The sequence below is a fragment of the Anopheles nili genome, chromosome 2, assembly GCF_943737925.1.
Source record: "Anopheles nili chromosome 2, idAnoNiliSN_F5_01, whole genome shotgun sequence".
Lineage (NCBI taxonomy): Eukaryota > Metazoa > Arthropoda > Insecta > Diptera > Culicidae > Anopheles > Anopheles nili.
This window is the reverse complement of record NC_071291.1, coordinates 63,552,002-63,568,195: the sequence shown is the minus strand read 5'-3', so window position 1 is coordinate 63,568,195 and position 16,194 is coordinate 63,552,002. Positions and strand designations below refer to the sequence as shown.

At 48.0% G+C, this 16,194-nt stretch overlaps 3 protein-coding genes across 3 annotated transcripts; 1 reads left to right on the top strand and 2 right to left on the bottom strand.

The window, feature by feature from the left end:
- Window positions 1-402: 402 nt before the first annotated feature.
- Window positions 403-1,896, top strand: LOC128721806 (WASH complex subunit 1). The gene is made up of 2 exons (XM_053815599.1): window positions 403-495; window positions 552-1,896. The coding sequence occupies exons 1-2, from the start codon at window positions 403-405 to the stop codon at window positions 1,890-1,892; spliced, it is 1,434 nt and encodes a 477-aa protein (XP_053671574.1). The 3' UTR covers window positions 1,893-1,896.
- Window positions 1,897-2,052: 156 nt separating this feature from the next.
- LOC128721807 (protein mago nashi homolog) lies at window positions 2,053-2,634 on the bottom strand. Its single transcript, XM_053815600.1, has 2 exons — window positions 2,348-2,634; window positions 2,053-2,280 (listed from the first exon to the last, which is right to left on the bottom strand). Exons 1-2 carry the CDS (start codon window positions 2,609-2,611, stop codon window positions 2,098-2,100), a joined length of 447 nt encoding a protein of 148 aa, XP_053671575.1. The 5' UTR covers window positions 2,612-2,634; the 3' UTR covers window positions 2,053-2,097.
- A 3,323-nt stretch (window positions 2,635-5,957) lies between these two features.
- Window positions 5,958-10,120, bottom strand: LOC128727892 (membrane-associated guanylate kinase, WW and PDZ domain-containing protein 1). The gene is made up of 3 exons (XM_053821838.1): window positions 9,672-10,120; window positions 6,651-9,387; window positions 5,958-6,578 (listed from the first exon to the last, which is right to left on the bottom strand). The coding sequence occupies exons 1-3, from the start codon at window positions 10,118-10,120 to the stop codon at window positions 5,958-5,960; spliced, it is 3,807 nt and encodes a 1,268-aa protein (XP_053677813.1).
- Between the last annotated feature and the right edge of the window lie 6,074 nt (window positions 10,121-16,194).

The window sequence follows — 16,194 nt, the reverse complement described above, 5'->3', positions numbered from 1 at the left end:
TGACGGCCATGTTGGATGGTGGTTTGACAATCGCGCCACCATTTTTAAGCTTAAAGGTTTTAACTTTCTTTTTATGCTTCTATTCTTTGGAACACACTTTTCAGATTCAATTTAATATTTTTTCGACATTCCAAGTAAACTTTTTGTTAACTATAATTTAAATAAACTCTCCCAAATTGCGGTAGAGAAATTGTCTCAACTTCCAACACAAAAAAAAACATGTCAAAATGCAGTGCCCGTTGTTTTGATAGCTGGCAAGGGGAATTATTTACAGTGCCAATGATTCACCAAGGCGATGAGAACATTTTGTGTTTGTAGAGTAAAAACGACGAACCGCCGGATTTACAGGGCATTTTTTTCGCCAGCAGAACTAACGAGGAATAGCTGCTGCACACGTGCATAATGCACACGTACAGCGTGCCCATCGTGAAGCATGATATTCGTCACGAAGAAACGATTCTCGATGCCATCAATGCCTTTGAATATCTCAATCAGGTATGCAACGTCCGCTTAAATGCATAGCTTAATCTAGCATAAACGTTGTTTTTAAGGTTGTCGAAGATGTGTTCGGAAAGATCAACGCTCGAATCGAGCGCAACCGGACACGGCTGGAAGCTATCGATGCTCGCGTGGACAAGGTGAACGCGGACGTCCGCAAGCTCCACGACACGAAGCAGGCAATCATCATTTACTCTCCCAGCCGGTATCCGGCAAGTGACATGGACTCCACCGTCGAACCGACCTTCTCGCCCGGCAACGGCATTCCCTTTCCGGAGTGCCACTTTCGGCTCAAAGATAAACCCTACCTGCCGTCGCATTCGCTGCAGGAAAAGATACAGTTTTATCACGTGAAGTCACCGCGCGAAAGTGAGCGCATTTTCCCGTTTGATTCGACACCCAATCACGGTACGGGGCACTTGAGCGGACATCCGTTGGGCCCTTTTCTAGATACGCTTCTGCTCTTCAACGAACCTGCGTACGTGCGGGAATACAAGGGCCAAGATTGGAAGCGCGCGACGCGAAAGGACTCATCCCATGGGGGTGCGATACGCGAGGAAAAGATCGTATCCTCGTCCTCGCCGATCATCCGCAGCCGGATGAAGAAAAAAAGTCAGGACATTTTCTACACGCCCTCGTTGAGCGATGCACCGAAGCTGGATGTTCCCGTGGACTTGCCCGATCTGCCGGGCATCGTGAGCAACATCAATTACGTCGGTAACAGCACACTGATTGCACCGTCGCTTCAGCTAGCGGGCATTATCGAGCAGCTGCCTTCGCTCGAGGATCTCACCAGCGCGATCGATGTGGCGGATCATTCCAAAGAAAAGGACGAAAGGATTCATTCGGCCTTACCGAAAGTGCCTCCTGTGGCTCGGAGTGATGCAGCCGGCGTTTCACAGCCAATGGCCGCGGTTCCGCCTCCTCCTCCGCCACCACCACCTCCGCCTCCTCCACCACTACCACCACCACAATCTCAAGTTTCCACAGATCTCGAGAAATCGGCAGAGAAGGATATGGCCCCGAATCCACCGGCTGCTGGCAGTACGGTCAAACAAAAGAGCGCCCCACCACCCACGGAAGGTGACGCGCATTTCAATCTTATGGAGGCCATCCGGCGAGCGGGAGGTGCTGGAAAAGCGAACCTTCGCCACAGTACACCCGCCGCAGGGACACGAGCAACCGGAACCCGTAGCGATGCGTCAGAACCGAAGAGCTTGATCGACGATCTGCACAATAAGCTGCAGATGCGTCGCAAAGGGATCTCGGGTACGCGCGAAGCTCAAGAACCAGGCAACGTGATCGACAGACTGTCCGCGTTGATCCCGCCGCCCGTGCCTAAGCTTGCCGCGGACGCATCAGCTAGCGAAAGCAATGAGGAAGACTGGGAGTAGACGTGAAAGTGTCCCTTACGTTTATTATTATTCTATCAATCTTACAAAAAGAGAGTTTTGCATGGTCGCAGGTTTGCGACGCAGCATCTGCTTCTGGATGAACTGATGGAGGGTTGGTTGTCGCTAATAAATTGAAAAATCTGATCTGAAAATCCCACAAATGCCTGAGAGAAAACGGTTTTTACAGTTCCGAGTACCGGCGCATTTAGATCGGCTTGATTTTGAAGTGCAAACCGATGAGGGAAAACACTAGACACTTCAAATCCTGTACCAAATAGTAGAACCCACGCAATCCTTCCGGATCTTTGGACTGATTCACGTCCACCAGCGACCCCGTTTTGGAGGTGGTGAATGAAATGTGCTCATCACCGATCACGATTTCCAGCTCCTGTTTCGGGGAAAGAAAGGACCGATTATTTCCAACAAAACGAGAACCAACGCTATCCCATGCTAACCTGCCGTCCGACACGATCCGGTGGTGGCCACAGTGAGTCATCTTCGGCCATAATTTCCGAATCCTGTATGATGCGCTTGAGCTCCTCCATTACCGCTTGATGCACGTACGCTTCCTTCCGGATCATGGTGTCGTTTTTGTAGTTCGAGTTGTTGGCGTACCGCAGCTTACCGTCCGGTCGGAATTCGAACTCCAAAAACTCGTGGCCAAACTTTCCCTTGTGGCCTACGTAGTACCGTAAATAGAAATCTTCCGTACTCGACATACTCGGTGTTTTACTCGCGGCAGTTTCTAAACCGAAATTGTTGTTACTTTCTCGTCGCTTTTTTTGTTGGTTATTTTTTCTTGTCACTTCACTAAAGGTTGGATCACGAGCACAGTGTTGACATGACAGTGTATTATTCGTTCATACCGGTTGAGGTATGGTAACGACCAAGGTGCATAGATGTTTTGGCGGGCCTCTGTTAATCTATTTCAAACATTAACACCCTTCTTCAATGCAATTCTAGTCACCACGTTTACGTGACGGGTAAAATGTTCAAATTATTTTTTTACAATCCAACAAACCACGTGGTAGCAAACAAAATTATGCTCTGTGGTATATCAGTTGGTTGATTTGAGAAAAATTTCCCCCCGTGTTAATCGAATCTTTAGGTTCTCAATATCTCTACCCACGTGCATCCTGATGCTTCCCGATTCAACTACTTGCATTATTTATTCGTTTCAAGAGATTTTCTTGCAACATTCCTATCGAAATGGTACAATCGTGATGATTTCTATTCATGTCAGTTGGCTAAATAATTTTAAACTCTTCTAGCGTCGTTTGGTGATAGGGAAAGAACGTTCCGTTGCTCTTTCCTCCTCGCACGCGAACGAGATAATAAGGTGAAGCTTGCGCGCTGCTCATTATCTGCTGGCGGTTATGATCACTCTATTACTTTACTATTTAAAAAAACAACGCAACAAATACTACACGGGAAGATATTTCTCCTTCCCCGATACGATGCCAGGCGACATCTATCGCGTTGATCGCCTCTATCAGAATGTCTACATGTGTATGACCGAAATAGAACGTAAAGCTTAAAACAAATAACATTTCTTGCTGCCTGCTAGTTCACTTACAAAATACCCGGAACTCGTATTAAGATCACTCTACAAGATGCCTTCGTTAACTTTCGGATGCAGTCGTTCATCATTCCCGCATGCGGAGAGGATGGTTTTAAGTAGGGATTATTGCAAGAAGGAAAAAACCCAGCGACCGACCGCTAAACACGCTTAAATTCTCTGCTCTACCATGCCCTGAAAATTGGGAATATGTATAAATGTATATATGTATAACTAGCTAACGCTACTGCTTAACGTAAACGAGTATAAAATGCGCTACAACTAGTGGGGACACGAGGGAGCGCTGCGTTCCCTGTTCTAAACACGTACTTTTAAAAAAATGGGAGGCACTTGATTTGATTTGATAACATCCACTGATGGGTTTTTGTTCAAACGATGTTCCTAATAGTGGTACGTTTTAAAATTTTTCTCTCTCTCTATCTCTTTTTGCAACAAACATTTTAACCAATATTTACATCGAATGGATGGGTCGGTTTAGGTTGAGCAAATGGTAATCGTTATTTGTCACTTTTTGATAGAAGCTGCTAGAAAGTAATAGTAGTTTTAGAACATCGCCGAGGATGCTAGTAGTAGCCACGATCGGCAAAGAATCCTTCCTCTCTAACAAAAGGCTAGTCTAGTAAAAAAATGCTGCTAAGGTGCATAGATATTATTTAACACTTTTTTTTGCGGGTGTGTGGTTAACTATCGTTAGCTGTTGCTATCGCAAACTATCGTTAAATTATTTTCGTATTTACAATCTCTCTTCCCTTCGGCATACTAACAACAAATCTAGAACATATGATAAGCTTTCTTTGAGTCGTATAAGGTACACACTTATTCGCTTCTATACTCTGGCTACATGTTTCGATTGGCTATATTACGGTGTAGTTATACTGTTGCAACTTCGAATCGGTTCGATTCTGCGATATGAGCATCATGAGGTCGATTAATGAACATTATTTTAGTGAGACAATCACTTTTTGTCTCCTCTCTACACCAGGTAAAATGCAAACGCATTAAAACGACAGCAAATATCTCAACATCATGTATAAATGCAACCGTGTGAAAGTGCCGATGTTGCTTGGTAAACCCTTTGTATTTTTTTTTGCTATAAAATCATCTAACCATATGTCGCGCACGTGTTAAAAACGCATTAAGTACAAAATAACGGCATTTGATTTTTTGTCCGTTCGTTCGCACTTTCCCTGTCGCATCGAATTTGCTTCTTTTATGGACAATATGCATTAAATATTTGTATACTTATATATTGAGCTCACGTTTGATCACCTAAATTGATGTTTTTTTGTTACCATTCGCGCTAGGTTACTACTATAAAATGGTGTGTAAGGCAAGAATTTTTCACAGGATGGATTGCATTTGTTATCTTTTCTCATATATTCTCTCCCTGTTGCGAATAAACACCTCGGTTTATCGGTTTATTCACGTGGTTCCTGGGTATTTCTAGCTCCAGACGGAGATTTTCCGTTACAACATAACGAGGTCATTTAGGCGTTATTCCAAAGTGAAGGAGCTAAACCTGGGCTTGAGTTATCGAACGTTACAAAAAAAACAGGTAAAGTAGCACGTGTCGTGCGTGTCGAAAAAGAAAATCAGTATTTCACATAAAAAAAGAGAATGCAACAAATCTGCATTCCATTGGAAGACAAATGTTATGCAATGCTTTAAGACATCCAACGCAGATATTGATCAGCATGAAGCAGTAATCGAGTCCCTCAAGACTACCGCTACATCTGCTGGATGATGCTGCTGGGCATTATTTTTTACAAATTTGACAAATATGCTGCAAAATATGACTCGAATGTAAGACATAAATAAACCCACAATCAGTTGCACAATACACAAAACAAAAAATGAAGGCTTACTGCCAGAGTAACACCTATCTACGGGTGATTTCTGCACACACGCGAAAAAAAATGCACCATAAAGCGAAAAAAATGTTCCCGAATAAAGAAAACCAAAAGGGGGCTTTTGCCCCAGCAGCAACAATGCGAACGTGGTGAGATTATCTTGCACCATTTTCCCACGCAGTTATGCAGAGCGCGACCGTCAGATCAGCAAATCTCACAGTTTGCTGGCACGGCACATATGAACATGCGAAGGAAAATTAGAGCAATCTCGAGGGCGCACGATCTACGAATGGGGAAAATTGCTCTCAGCACACATACACACAGCGTGCAGTGGCGAGAGATCAAGTGGTTTGTAACGTGGTGTAACTCGAAACCACCATTTTGGGGTAAGGGAGATTTTTCCGACGGCAGATGACATAAGTAATCGGTAGGTAGCAACGCCACACAGCGGCAAACCGTGAGGTAGCAGTAGCGCAAAAAAAAAAAACATCTAAGACTTTGGTACTTGATAACCGACATCACATCACCACCACCACGAGGACCTTACTTGGGCAATGCTGGATCGGTCGCCTCGCAGGACACCGGTGCAAGTGTCCGGTGCCGCTCGGCCAACTGCTGCTGCAGGCGTACCCTTAATCAGGATATGATCGCCGGGTACCGGTTGATCGTCGGTCCATTGCTGCCGCTAGCCGTGCTGTTGCTGCTCACGTACAGGTCCGTGTTGGAGCTAAGCATTGGACCTCCTCCACCTCCTCCAACACCACCGCCATTCATGACGCCACCATGCGGTGGAGCGGATGTAGGGACACTCGGTTGGATGAGCGATCCGATCGCAGGATGCATGATGCCATCACGCGGACTATCGATCGTCAGTTTCACCTGCAGCCCGGACTCCTTGATCAGGTTAACCACGTCACTGTGGCTCATGCCCGTAATGTCGATCGAGTTCACCGCAATAATCCGATCACCGATCTTCAGCTCACCGCACCGCTCCGCCGGACTTCCCGGGATGAGATCACCGATCGAGGAGCCCAAAAACTGTCCGGACGAGGAAATGATCACGAAACCGAAACCTTCGTTTTCCTTCCGTGTCACGAGCACGTTGTACGGGTAGCGAGGATTCGCGGGAAAGGGTGGTGGCGGGGGCGGTGGAACCATCGGTTTCGTGAGTTGCCTCCGCCGGAGAATCATTGTCACTTGGCCTCGGAGTCCGGCTTCACCCATCAGCTGTACCACCCGATGGTGGGAGGCATTTTCCTGCAATTACGAGCGCCATTTGGTTAGGAATTTTCTTCCGAAAGGATACACCACCCATCCATATGCACTTACCACATTCACACCGTTGATGTTGAGGATCTCGTCACCTGTCGCGATGCGTGTGTCCTTATCAGCGGCCCCACCCGGCACGATGTGACCCACGGTCACCTGTGATCCTTCCTCCGTGCCGCCAACGATGCGAAAACCGAAACCAAGCGCTTGCCGTTCGAGCGTCACCTCAGTCAGCGAGTACTCATCCAGCCCGTGTCCTGCGAACCCGTTACCACCACCCGGGAACCCCGCACCGTAGATGTTGTTGTGCTGTTGCGCCTGCAGTGATGGTGAGTGTTGCTGTTGCTGCTGCTGCTGCTGCTGTCCTGGTGCCATTTTCCAACCATTTCCAGCCGGATGCATCTGTGCTGGATGGCCGTAGAAATGGGACAACTGTTGCTGCTGTTGGGTATCGTACAACGACATCCCATTCCCACCGCCGGGTGATTGTTGCAGATGATGCATCGGATGTGGTGCCATTTGTTGATGCTGTTGCTGCTGCTGCTGCTGCTGTTGCAGGTTGTGGGGAAGGTAGAGATTGTCGTACTGTGGGACACCCCCAATCGGTGGTCCAGGATTGCCCGATTGCTGCATCGATCGCTTTCGATCCATTAGGTAATCGTTTAGCCGCTTGCCAATGTTGTCGCTCATCTGCGGTGGTAAGCTGTACGTTCCGTGGGGCGATGGGTTCATGTGATGCATTGGTTGAGACGGAAACTGACGGTTCATTAGATGCTGCTGTTGCTGCTGCTGTTGCCGGTAGTCCTGGCAATCGTAGCAGAAACAATTGTCGTGATGATATCCTTGCCCTTGTCCAAGCGGTGGCACCGGTGGTGGTGGAACCAATGGTGGGGAGTAAAGCTGATTGTACCCTCCTCCGGCATTAGAACCGGCACTCGCTCGTCCCGGTCCTCCCATACTGTTCGTCGGGTGGAATCCACCACCTCCACCCGCGTACGAATGCCCTCCAACACCCTGCTGCCCGTGGTTGTGGTAAATAGCCGTATCGCTTGTGCTGTTATTCGAACTTCCGCCAATCGTCAGCTCACCCAGCCTCTCCGAAAGCGTCGGATGTTTCAGATGCCCAAGATGCGCCAAATGATGGTGATGATGATGATGAAACTGATCATCACCCGGATGATGGTGCCCATAAAGCGCGATATCGTTCGCGATGGAATCGTTATCGTGCGCGCTTCCATTCGATTTCATGTTCAGCTCCAGCTTGGAATCGGTCACACTCTTCCCACCCGCACCATCCAGCTCGATTTCGTCCGCGTTCAGTTCCGCCAACGGGAGGGAGGGCGTTTTCGCACGTGCCCGCGTATCGACGAGTGGCGTTTTCGGGCGTGTCGGGAGAATTTCCTTCGCCTGCGTGCTGTACAGATCGGCCGTCGGTGTTTTGCTGCGAAACAGATTACTACCAACCCCGGGGCCGTCCTTTTTCAGCATCCCACCACCGCCGGAACCAAATTTGGCCATCTCGATGCTTTTTCGCAGCTTGTTCGTGAGCTTGCTGCTGGCGGGAAGCGACCCCGAGGCCGAAGAGGGTGCTCCCGGTCCGACCATCATGCCACCCCCGGCCGGTGCTGGCCCGCGTTGCACCTTCAGCGTGGTTTCGATGTTTTTCGGGCAATCCTTCAGCACCTGCACCACCTCGTTGTGGCTCATGTCCTTCACCGGGATCGAGTTGATGCTGAGCAGCACGTCCCCTTCCTGCAGGTTCTTGCAGCACTGCCGATCGAGGATCTTCTTCACGCGCTGTCCGTACGAACTGTCCGTGATCGTGAACCCAAACCCGTTGTCGCTTTTCACGATGTTGATGTGCAGGATTTCCGGTGGCATATCGAATGCTTTGCCCTTGTTGTAGTGCTGCTGGTACGAGAGCGTGTCGTTGAAGTAAACATCCCCTCCGTTAGAGGTGATCGTTGGCCCGCTCCCCGACGATTGTATCTTCGCCAGCGGGTTCTTGTGCAGCACATCGGAGGATCCTCCCGACGAGTGGTCTACCATGAAGCCACCGTTTTCCAAAAACTTCAGCTCACTGTCCGCTATCACGGCACCACCGTTCGGGACCAGCCCATCAACCGCGATCGTCGTCACCACCTCCGTATTAGGATCGTTCGGATCGAACGGCAGCGGGTACCCGCGGCACACGTCCAAATGCACCTCCTCCCCAGCCATGATCGACTGGAAGATGTTCACCATCTCGTGGTGCGTAAACCCAAGCACACAGATGTCATTCACGTACACCAGCACATCGCCCATCTTTAGCTGGCCATCCATCCACGCCGGTCCGTTCGGGACGATCGATTTAATCTGCAAAAACTCCTCCACGTTGTCGTCACCACCGACGATCGTAAATCCGAGACCGCGGATCGATTTAACCAACGTCGTCATCAGGCGCTCCCCACGCAGGTTTGCCGGGTTTTTGGTGAAATGATTCACACGACCACCACCGCCACCACCCAAGGGACCACCACCCCCACCCAGTGGTCCTCCACCACTCGCTCCTCCACCATCGAGTGGGTTCGGTCCGTCGACGGAGGATCCGCTGCGTTCCTGCATTCGTTTGGCCTGCAGGACGGGGTTTTCGTACTGCGTTTTCCGGTTGACGTGATCGATGTAGTACGTGCCGTAGTGAGGATCGCAGATCTTCTCCCACCCGTACGGTAGCTCGTCGTCTTGGCAGTCTTCGAGGGATTTTTTCTGAAACTTTGACAACCGCGGATCCAGCCAGTGTGATGTGCCGGTGTTGTGGCTGGAAAAAAGATGATCATACGCACGATACGTTAGGTTAGTGGACGAGAATCGCAAAACATTATCGAATGCATGGTGTGTTCTTTTTTGTTTTTGTTCGTTTGTTTGTTCTCCCCCTTTAACGGAAGTGCTGGAGATTTTTCTGTGAGTCATCACGCTCTTTGTTCGGTAGGTTTAAGGGGGCGTTTTTGAAATTCCTCACATTGAACATTCGAACCGATAAAATAGCGGTAAAGGATGAGGATTCGTGTACAAAAAAGGATGGTAATGCATTTTAAGACTTACTCAATGAAGTACACCTCGCCACTGTCCGTGTAAGCTTTCTCCCATTTTGGCGGCAACGGGCCCAGCCCGTCCTCGTCGTCTAGCTGATGTGACGAGACGTCGGTTTTTTGGTCATAGAAGCTACCCGTTTCGCTGTCACCCGTCGCAATCGACACGCTTCCATCGTTGCCCTGTTGTTGCTGCTGCAGGTGATGATGGTGATGGTGATGATGATGATGCTGGTGCAGGTGTTGCGAGTTGTGGTGAAGCGCCAGATTGCCATTGTTTCCGGCGGAACCACCCGGTGGTACACCAGGAGGTGGCGGCCCATGATGCTCCGTTGAGGACTGCCCGCTTCCGGTGCCATTTTGCGCGCCATGGTTATCACTACCACCGCCCCCTTGTGACGCGTCCTGCCCGGAATCCGATTGTACGCCCATTGTGCTATCGGTTGCTACCGATTCACTCATTATGTTTGCCCACGCAAGGCCACCAAAGGGTTAGAACAAACGGTCGCTTTGTGTGGGGTCTCCACCCACCGTTATAATTTGCGAAAACAATCACAACCTGTGGCACGTGTGTGTGCTTTGTTCGTTCGCCGTTTTCTGTGAGCAATTTTGTCACTCGCGATCAATCCACGATCGATGGCACAAAACAATCTCGTCGTCGTCCGTGGTGCAAGATTCGCCGGTTTGCTGAACTGAAGCGAAACCGTCCAGGAATCGTGTCCACGCAAGACCAGCAAACTCACTGAAAATGTTTCCACGCAAGGGCACACCAAACAACAACCAGCCCAAATGGCAAACCGTGCCCGTCGATTTTCCCGATCGCGTCGATGGCCAAAAATATACACTTTCACCCGTCGTTTTGAGGGAAGGTACGGCCACTGGTAAGGGCGGCCAAAACGGGAGGGGAACCGTTTCCTTTTCGTTGCTTCCCTTTCACTCACTTGCTTGCTCGCTCTCTCGCTTGCACGCTTTAATTCACCTTGATTGACGACCGAAACGCATATATTTTTTTTTGCTATTTTTGACAGCAGCCACTGGAGGTCACCCGATTACGATCGCCACACAACACACCTGTCATTCGCGTTTGGTCACCACCATCACCACCACTAGCAGCACCATTTCAAGAGACGTGCACTAATTTTCTCACTTGGGTGGCCACCCCAGGGGCGGATGATGCACGAAAAACACACGAAAAACAACAACAACAACAACGGCAAACAAAAAAAAACTCGGTTAATGCACTGCACGTGGCGCACCGTCCGTAGCTGGAACCGTCCGATCGGGATGCGTCGAAAAGGTAAACATTTTCCACCACTACCGTCGAGGATGGTTGATCGTTCGAATGGTAACGAAGACGAAGAAGAAGCAACAAAAAACGCTTTCGCCGTCGTCCGTGGAAGCGATGGCCGCGACTGCAAGGTACCGGTTGGTGACGTCGTCCCTCACGGAGCGGCAAATTCCTGTCCACGCTGCAACCGGTGGTGGTGGTGTGTCATCACCATCATCATCATCATCATCATCGGCGGCACCGTTGCCCGTACTGCTGTGTGCTAATCCGTAGGTAGCAGGCTATGAATCATCACACACGCGGGGTCAATTTTTCGCTTCTCTCACCAACGAATCGACAAACGATCGCCGAGTCACGACGGCTGGGCGGATTTTAATGGATAGCCATCGTCGCGAACGCACTGATTACGCGCGGCACCACCACACACCCCCAATAACACACTAACGGCTGCTGCGGTGCTGGTCACTGAACGCGCCGAATGGAATGTTTCGGTTGCATTCTCCACTGTTCGGCTAATGCCACCGCGAAACCGCTGGAACACTGCGGTGGTTTAGATCGCGAATGATCGTTCGCGCCACCGTACACTAATACACACTTTGGAGCTGTCACTTTGGTGCGCGGTTCTCGTTGGTCGTCGGGTGTAGTGTGTTTTTTCAGTAGCATCGGAACGGAAATGCTTTGTTGTTTCGTGCTCTGCTTCAAAAGTATTTACCACACTTTTTCATGACCGCAAATGCGCTATGATTTTAAAAGTAACAGAAAAAACACTGTCAAGGTAAAGAAAACGTAAAGGTTTTTATACATTTTTTTACACAAACTTTTGTTGGCTCAAAAAACCCAACCCAGCGTGCCGTGCCGGAGTGTTTTTTCGAATAAATATGCACAAAAGCGCGTTACACCATAGTAGGCCAACATTTAAATGGAAACATCGAGCGCAGAGTGTGAGAAAGACAGAGAGAGCTAGAGGACACTATACCCCTTACTCCACTGTCCACCTGTTGGGCCATTTGTCTGTCGATGGGCCTTCCCCTCGGGTCACACTAAAATCGGTCACAGATGTCCGTCTCGACCGAGAATTCGTCTAAAAAAAAAGAACATACACGCACACGAGAGGAGCTCTTTAACTTTCTTTTCATTCATTCCCTGCCACCTCCGTGGTTGCGCGCCGCGTCCACAAAACTCGGGAGAGCTATCTTTAGCGAAAATCAACATCAAGAGGAGCGCAACGGACGGTGAATTTTCCCGAGGTTCGCGCGTTCGTTCGTTCTCCAACTCCAGCCACGGTGGTGGTGTGTGGTGCACGTTGTAAAATACTATCGATCGCAAAACGACCGGCTGCGAGACGGGGACGGCAAGCAAGCGCACGCTCTCACGAACGGTGGAATGAGCGAAGTGGCGAAAGTTGCATAATAAACATGTCATTATTTCTATCATTTATCTCCCCTCACTCGCGTACCCACGCCACCGTTCACTGCAGCATATGACATCGACGGTGGTTTGCAAGAGGCTTCTTCGCATCATGCTCACTATCTCTCTCGCTCTTTCATTTTCTCTCTCTTACTCGCTCGCTCATCGTCCACCTGCTACTACGATCGCGCGCGCCACCAACGGACAAACCGCCCGCTTACCTGCAGCATTGGCTCTCAAACCTATGCTACCAGCGCCGTGCAAACAGGTTAATGATGTTCCGTGGACGAGAAGGATGAAGAGAAAAAAAAAGGTGACTAAACCGTAAACTTTTGTTTTTCTTTCCCGCATCTCTCTTTCTCGCTCTTGCTCCGTGTTTGTACACAACGGGCGTGCTTGGTACGGGTTTTTCTCACCGAATCTTACCCAAGCGCCCGAGCGCACACATTCAGACGCCAGGAGCCCTTGCAACGGGTGGACGCATAATTATGTATACCACACATTAATGAAAGTACACTGGCCGTCCACCATCTCTTCGGGGGTTCCTCTTTAACCGTTTCCCCTGTTTTTTTCCCACTGCCAGCCCGGAGGGGATGTCTTCCGAAAAAAAAGAGGGTGCACAACGGTGGTGGTTCCGTCCTGATGCTTCTCTTGGCGTTCTCCGTTCCGTCTCGCTTGGCCCCTTGAAGAATTGATCGATGGGAGCCCACACATCACACACGGCGCGAGAACCCGCCCGTCGCCTGTACGAGTGCTGCTTTTTGTCCTGCCGATCAATAAACGGCAGGGTCCTCCACCTTGCTCCTTCGCTGTTCGAACGCTAATTTAAAGAACGGCCGGGAAGGAGGGGCAAAAATATGTTTCGCGTGCATTCCATTCCGCGCGCGAGAAGCGGCCGCGTGACAAGTGAATGCGCTTTCGCGTACGCGTCACAGTGTGCGTGGGTAATCTAGTTATAGGTCGAAATCACGAATTTGTAATCACGGCAGCCGTGGCATTTGAGCCGGAACCGGGGCACTTATCAAGCCCGAAAAGGGTCACTAGCTGTGGCACCGACCGAGATGCCTTGAGACGGGTCGAGTAAGCGACAAATTTGCCAACTCAACTAGCTCAACTTGAGATTTACTTTCGATGGCAATCGAGAGCAGCACTACACTAATAAGGAAGTACGTGAAGGGTTGAAGAATTAAACTTTCGTTGGAAAAAATGCACTAGAAGCAAGAATAAAGCATTGCCTAAAGCTTCATCACAGTCTCACACACTGCTTACAAAATTATGCGTTATTCCGCCACATAGCTTTCATCCACTGATGGAATGTTACCCATCGCGTCAAACACAGGGGTTGAAGGGATTCGCTCACAAACTGCATTGGCTATGGTTTGATCACTATAATCACAATAAGCGTGCTTATCTTGCACGAAAAGTTATCTTTTTCTTTACCATTCCACAACAAAATATAGCACTTTCTTCAGCGATCGCGAACGCTTCGAAGAATCAATTTCACACACGCAAGATATCACCGCACTGCTGCATCAAAATTTTGCCGCATACACACATTGTTGGTGCAAACTGCACATTGCACCAGTCGGCGTTAACATAATACTGCGTATCGCCGCGCATGATGCACACTGTACGAAGCGATTTTAATGGCAAAACAACGAAAGAAAGCTAAACTGAACCTGCTCCGTGCGCCGTCCTCCATTTTCAAACAAAACCTCCGCTTCTTCGTCTTCGCCCTCTTCTTACATTCGCAGCGCACTATGCAGGCAGCAAATCTCACGCGACACGTGGTACGTACGCGAGCGAATTCAATTACGTACCATTTATTGGGCGCTTTCCTGCATATTTGCGCAGAACAACGGGTTTAGCAGTGATTATTGCGTTAAACAATTACTAAATTCTACGCTACAACTGCATCCCCCACAACAATCGCGCATACACACGCTGTGACACTGCAGATGTCAGATCAAATGACGTCAGTTGCTTTTTAAATACCGCCGTTGTCAGATGTCCGGTTTGGCCGTTGAGCAGTTTAAATTCAATGTGACTAAAACTATGAAGATATTAACGGATATTTATATTACACCATCAGCTAGCTTTGTAACAAAAAAGTTGCACAATAAAACCATTGAGTCGTAAAATACGCTTACAGATATTAAAGCGCATGCTTGCATCAAAAAGAGATCATTCAATTTATACATACAATATACATTTTAAGTGTATGCTTATCTTACCTGTTGGAGTTCAAATTGTAAGAGAGCTTTGATAGTTTCCAATTGATCAAAAATAAATCCATTTTTCAATTTCGTTTTATACACATAGAACATAGAATTAGGAAAAAACTTACACTTTAAAAAAAATCCAACAACTTTACATGATGTGTTTCTCGATCTATAACGAACTTTCTTTCAAAATGAATGGATAAAATACACAAGTCGTTTTTGTTATGAAATCCTTTGCAAAAACGAAAGGCATTAGCTTCTTTTGGGTTTGGCGAGATTATTTTTTTCGCCCTTTTTTGGTTTTGATTTTTATTTATTGAAAATGTGTTTTTTGCATCCCCATGTTTTATTGTCCCCTATTATACGAAAACCCATCAGTGGATGCAAAAAAAACCCTTCCCCCAAGATCCGGCAGTAAAAGAAAGGAATGTTCAAAGGACTCGGTCCCATTTGTCCCACGAAAGCATAGAATAATAACTGAAAGGGTAGTTAACTTGGGGGCAACTGATCGTGTGTGCTAGCTGAGACTGTGAGGCCCCCCGCCAAAAACTATTAAAAAATATACAGTAAATAAAGGCAGTCACTTGAATGTTTTGCTATATCGTGAAGGCGGAACAAGACTGCTGATGTGGAAGCACCAACAAGCTACATGATCACACCCAAATAACAATCGTTCGTCTTACTGAGAGGTAGTGAAGCACCCTCGCACGTGCTTACTCATATCTAGCGTACTTATCGGCTTGGCTTAGAAAGTAAATGTCATGTTTTGGCCGGAGAAGGATATGATTAGATTGTGTTGATTTTGTTTCAAGTTTCAATGGCTGTGGCACGCCGAACGTTCTCAAATTAATCGTGCTTCCTAAGGGTTCTTTTTCGCTTGTTTTTCGCAAACGCAATGATCATTCTCGCTAAGTCTCTACTGGTTACGCTGTGGTACACTTAACGGCTAGCTAGAAGCCTCCTCCCTCATACATGTATACCTCTAGTAAATGCAGTGTCATTGAAAAAAAATGCTCTCTGCAATATCTCGACAGATAGCTAGACATTATCACAAATGTTGGCGTTCTACCGTGTCCTTCTGTGCTTTGACCAGACGAGTGTCTGGCCCGCAACGACATACAATTCCAAAATAATGCTGTCTTCAGCTTTGTACTTGATTTGCTTGCATTTGTGTTGCATCGCCCCCTAGTCTGTGTTATGGAGAATATTCCCCAGCCCAATTGGGGGCTTAATTTTGCTGTATTCTCTTATACCGCCACCGTACCGCAATTGGCTAGACATTATTCTACTATATACTTAGCACTGAAACATGCCACTAAAGCGTATCGTACGCGGTTTCTTCAACTCGCTGATAACACGCACGATCGATTACGATTGCCGTGCTGGAAAACTTACTGTACTAGGTTTGCTTAATGCTAGGACCGAAAGTAATACTACAACCAACAACAACAAAAAACGTTAAATCGCTAATACAATACTATCCATACATCCGCGGCAAAAGGGAGAGTGTAGTACACCTAATTAAAAATTATTTACACGAATAAAACCACGCGCTCGTTTTTGTTTTGTTTATAGATTAGCTTGTTTTTTTTTCTCATACGTATTTGAATGAACAGCTT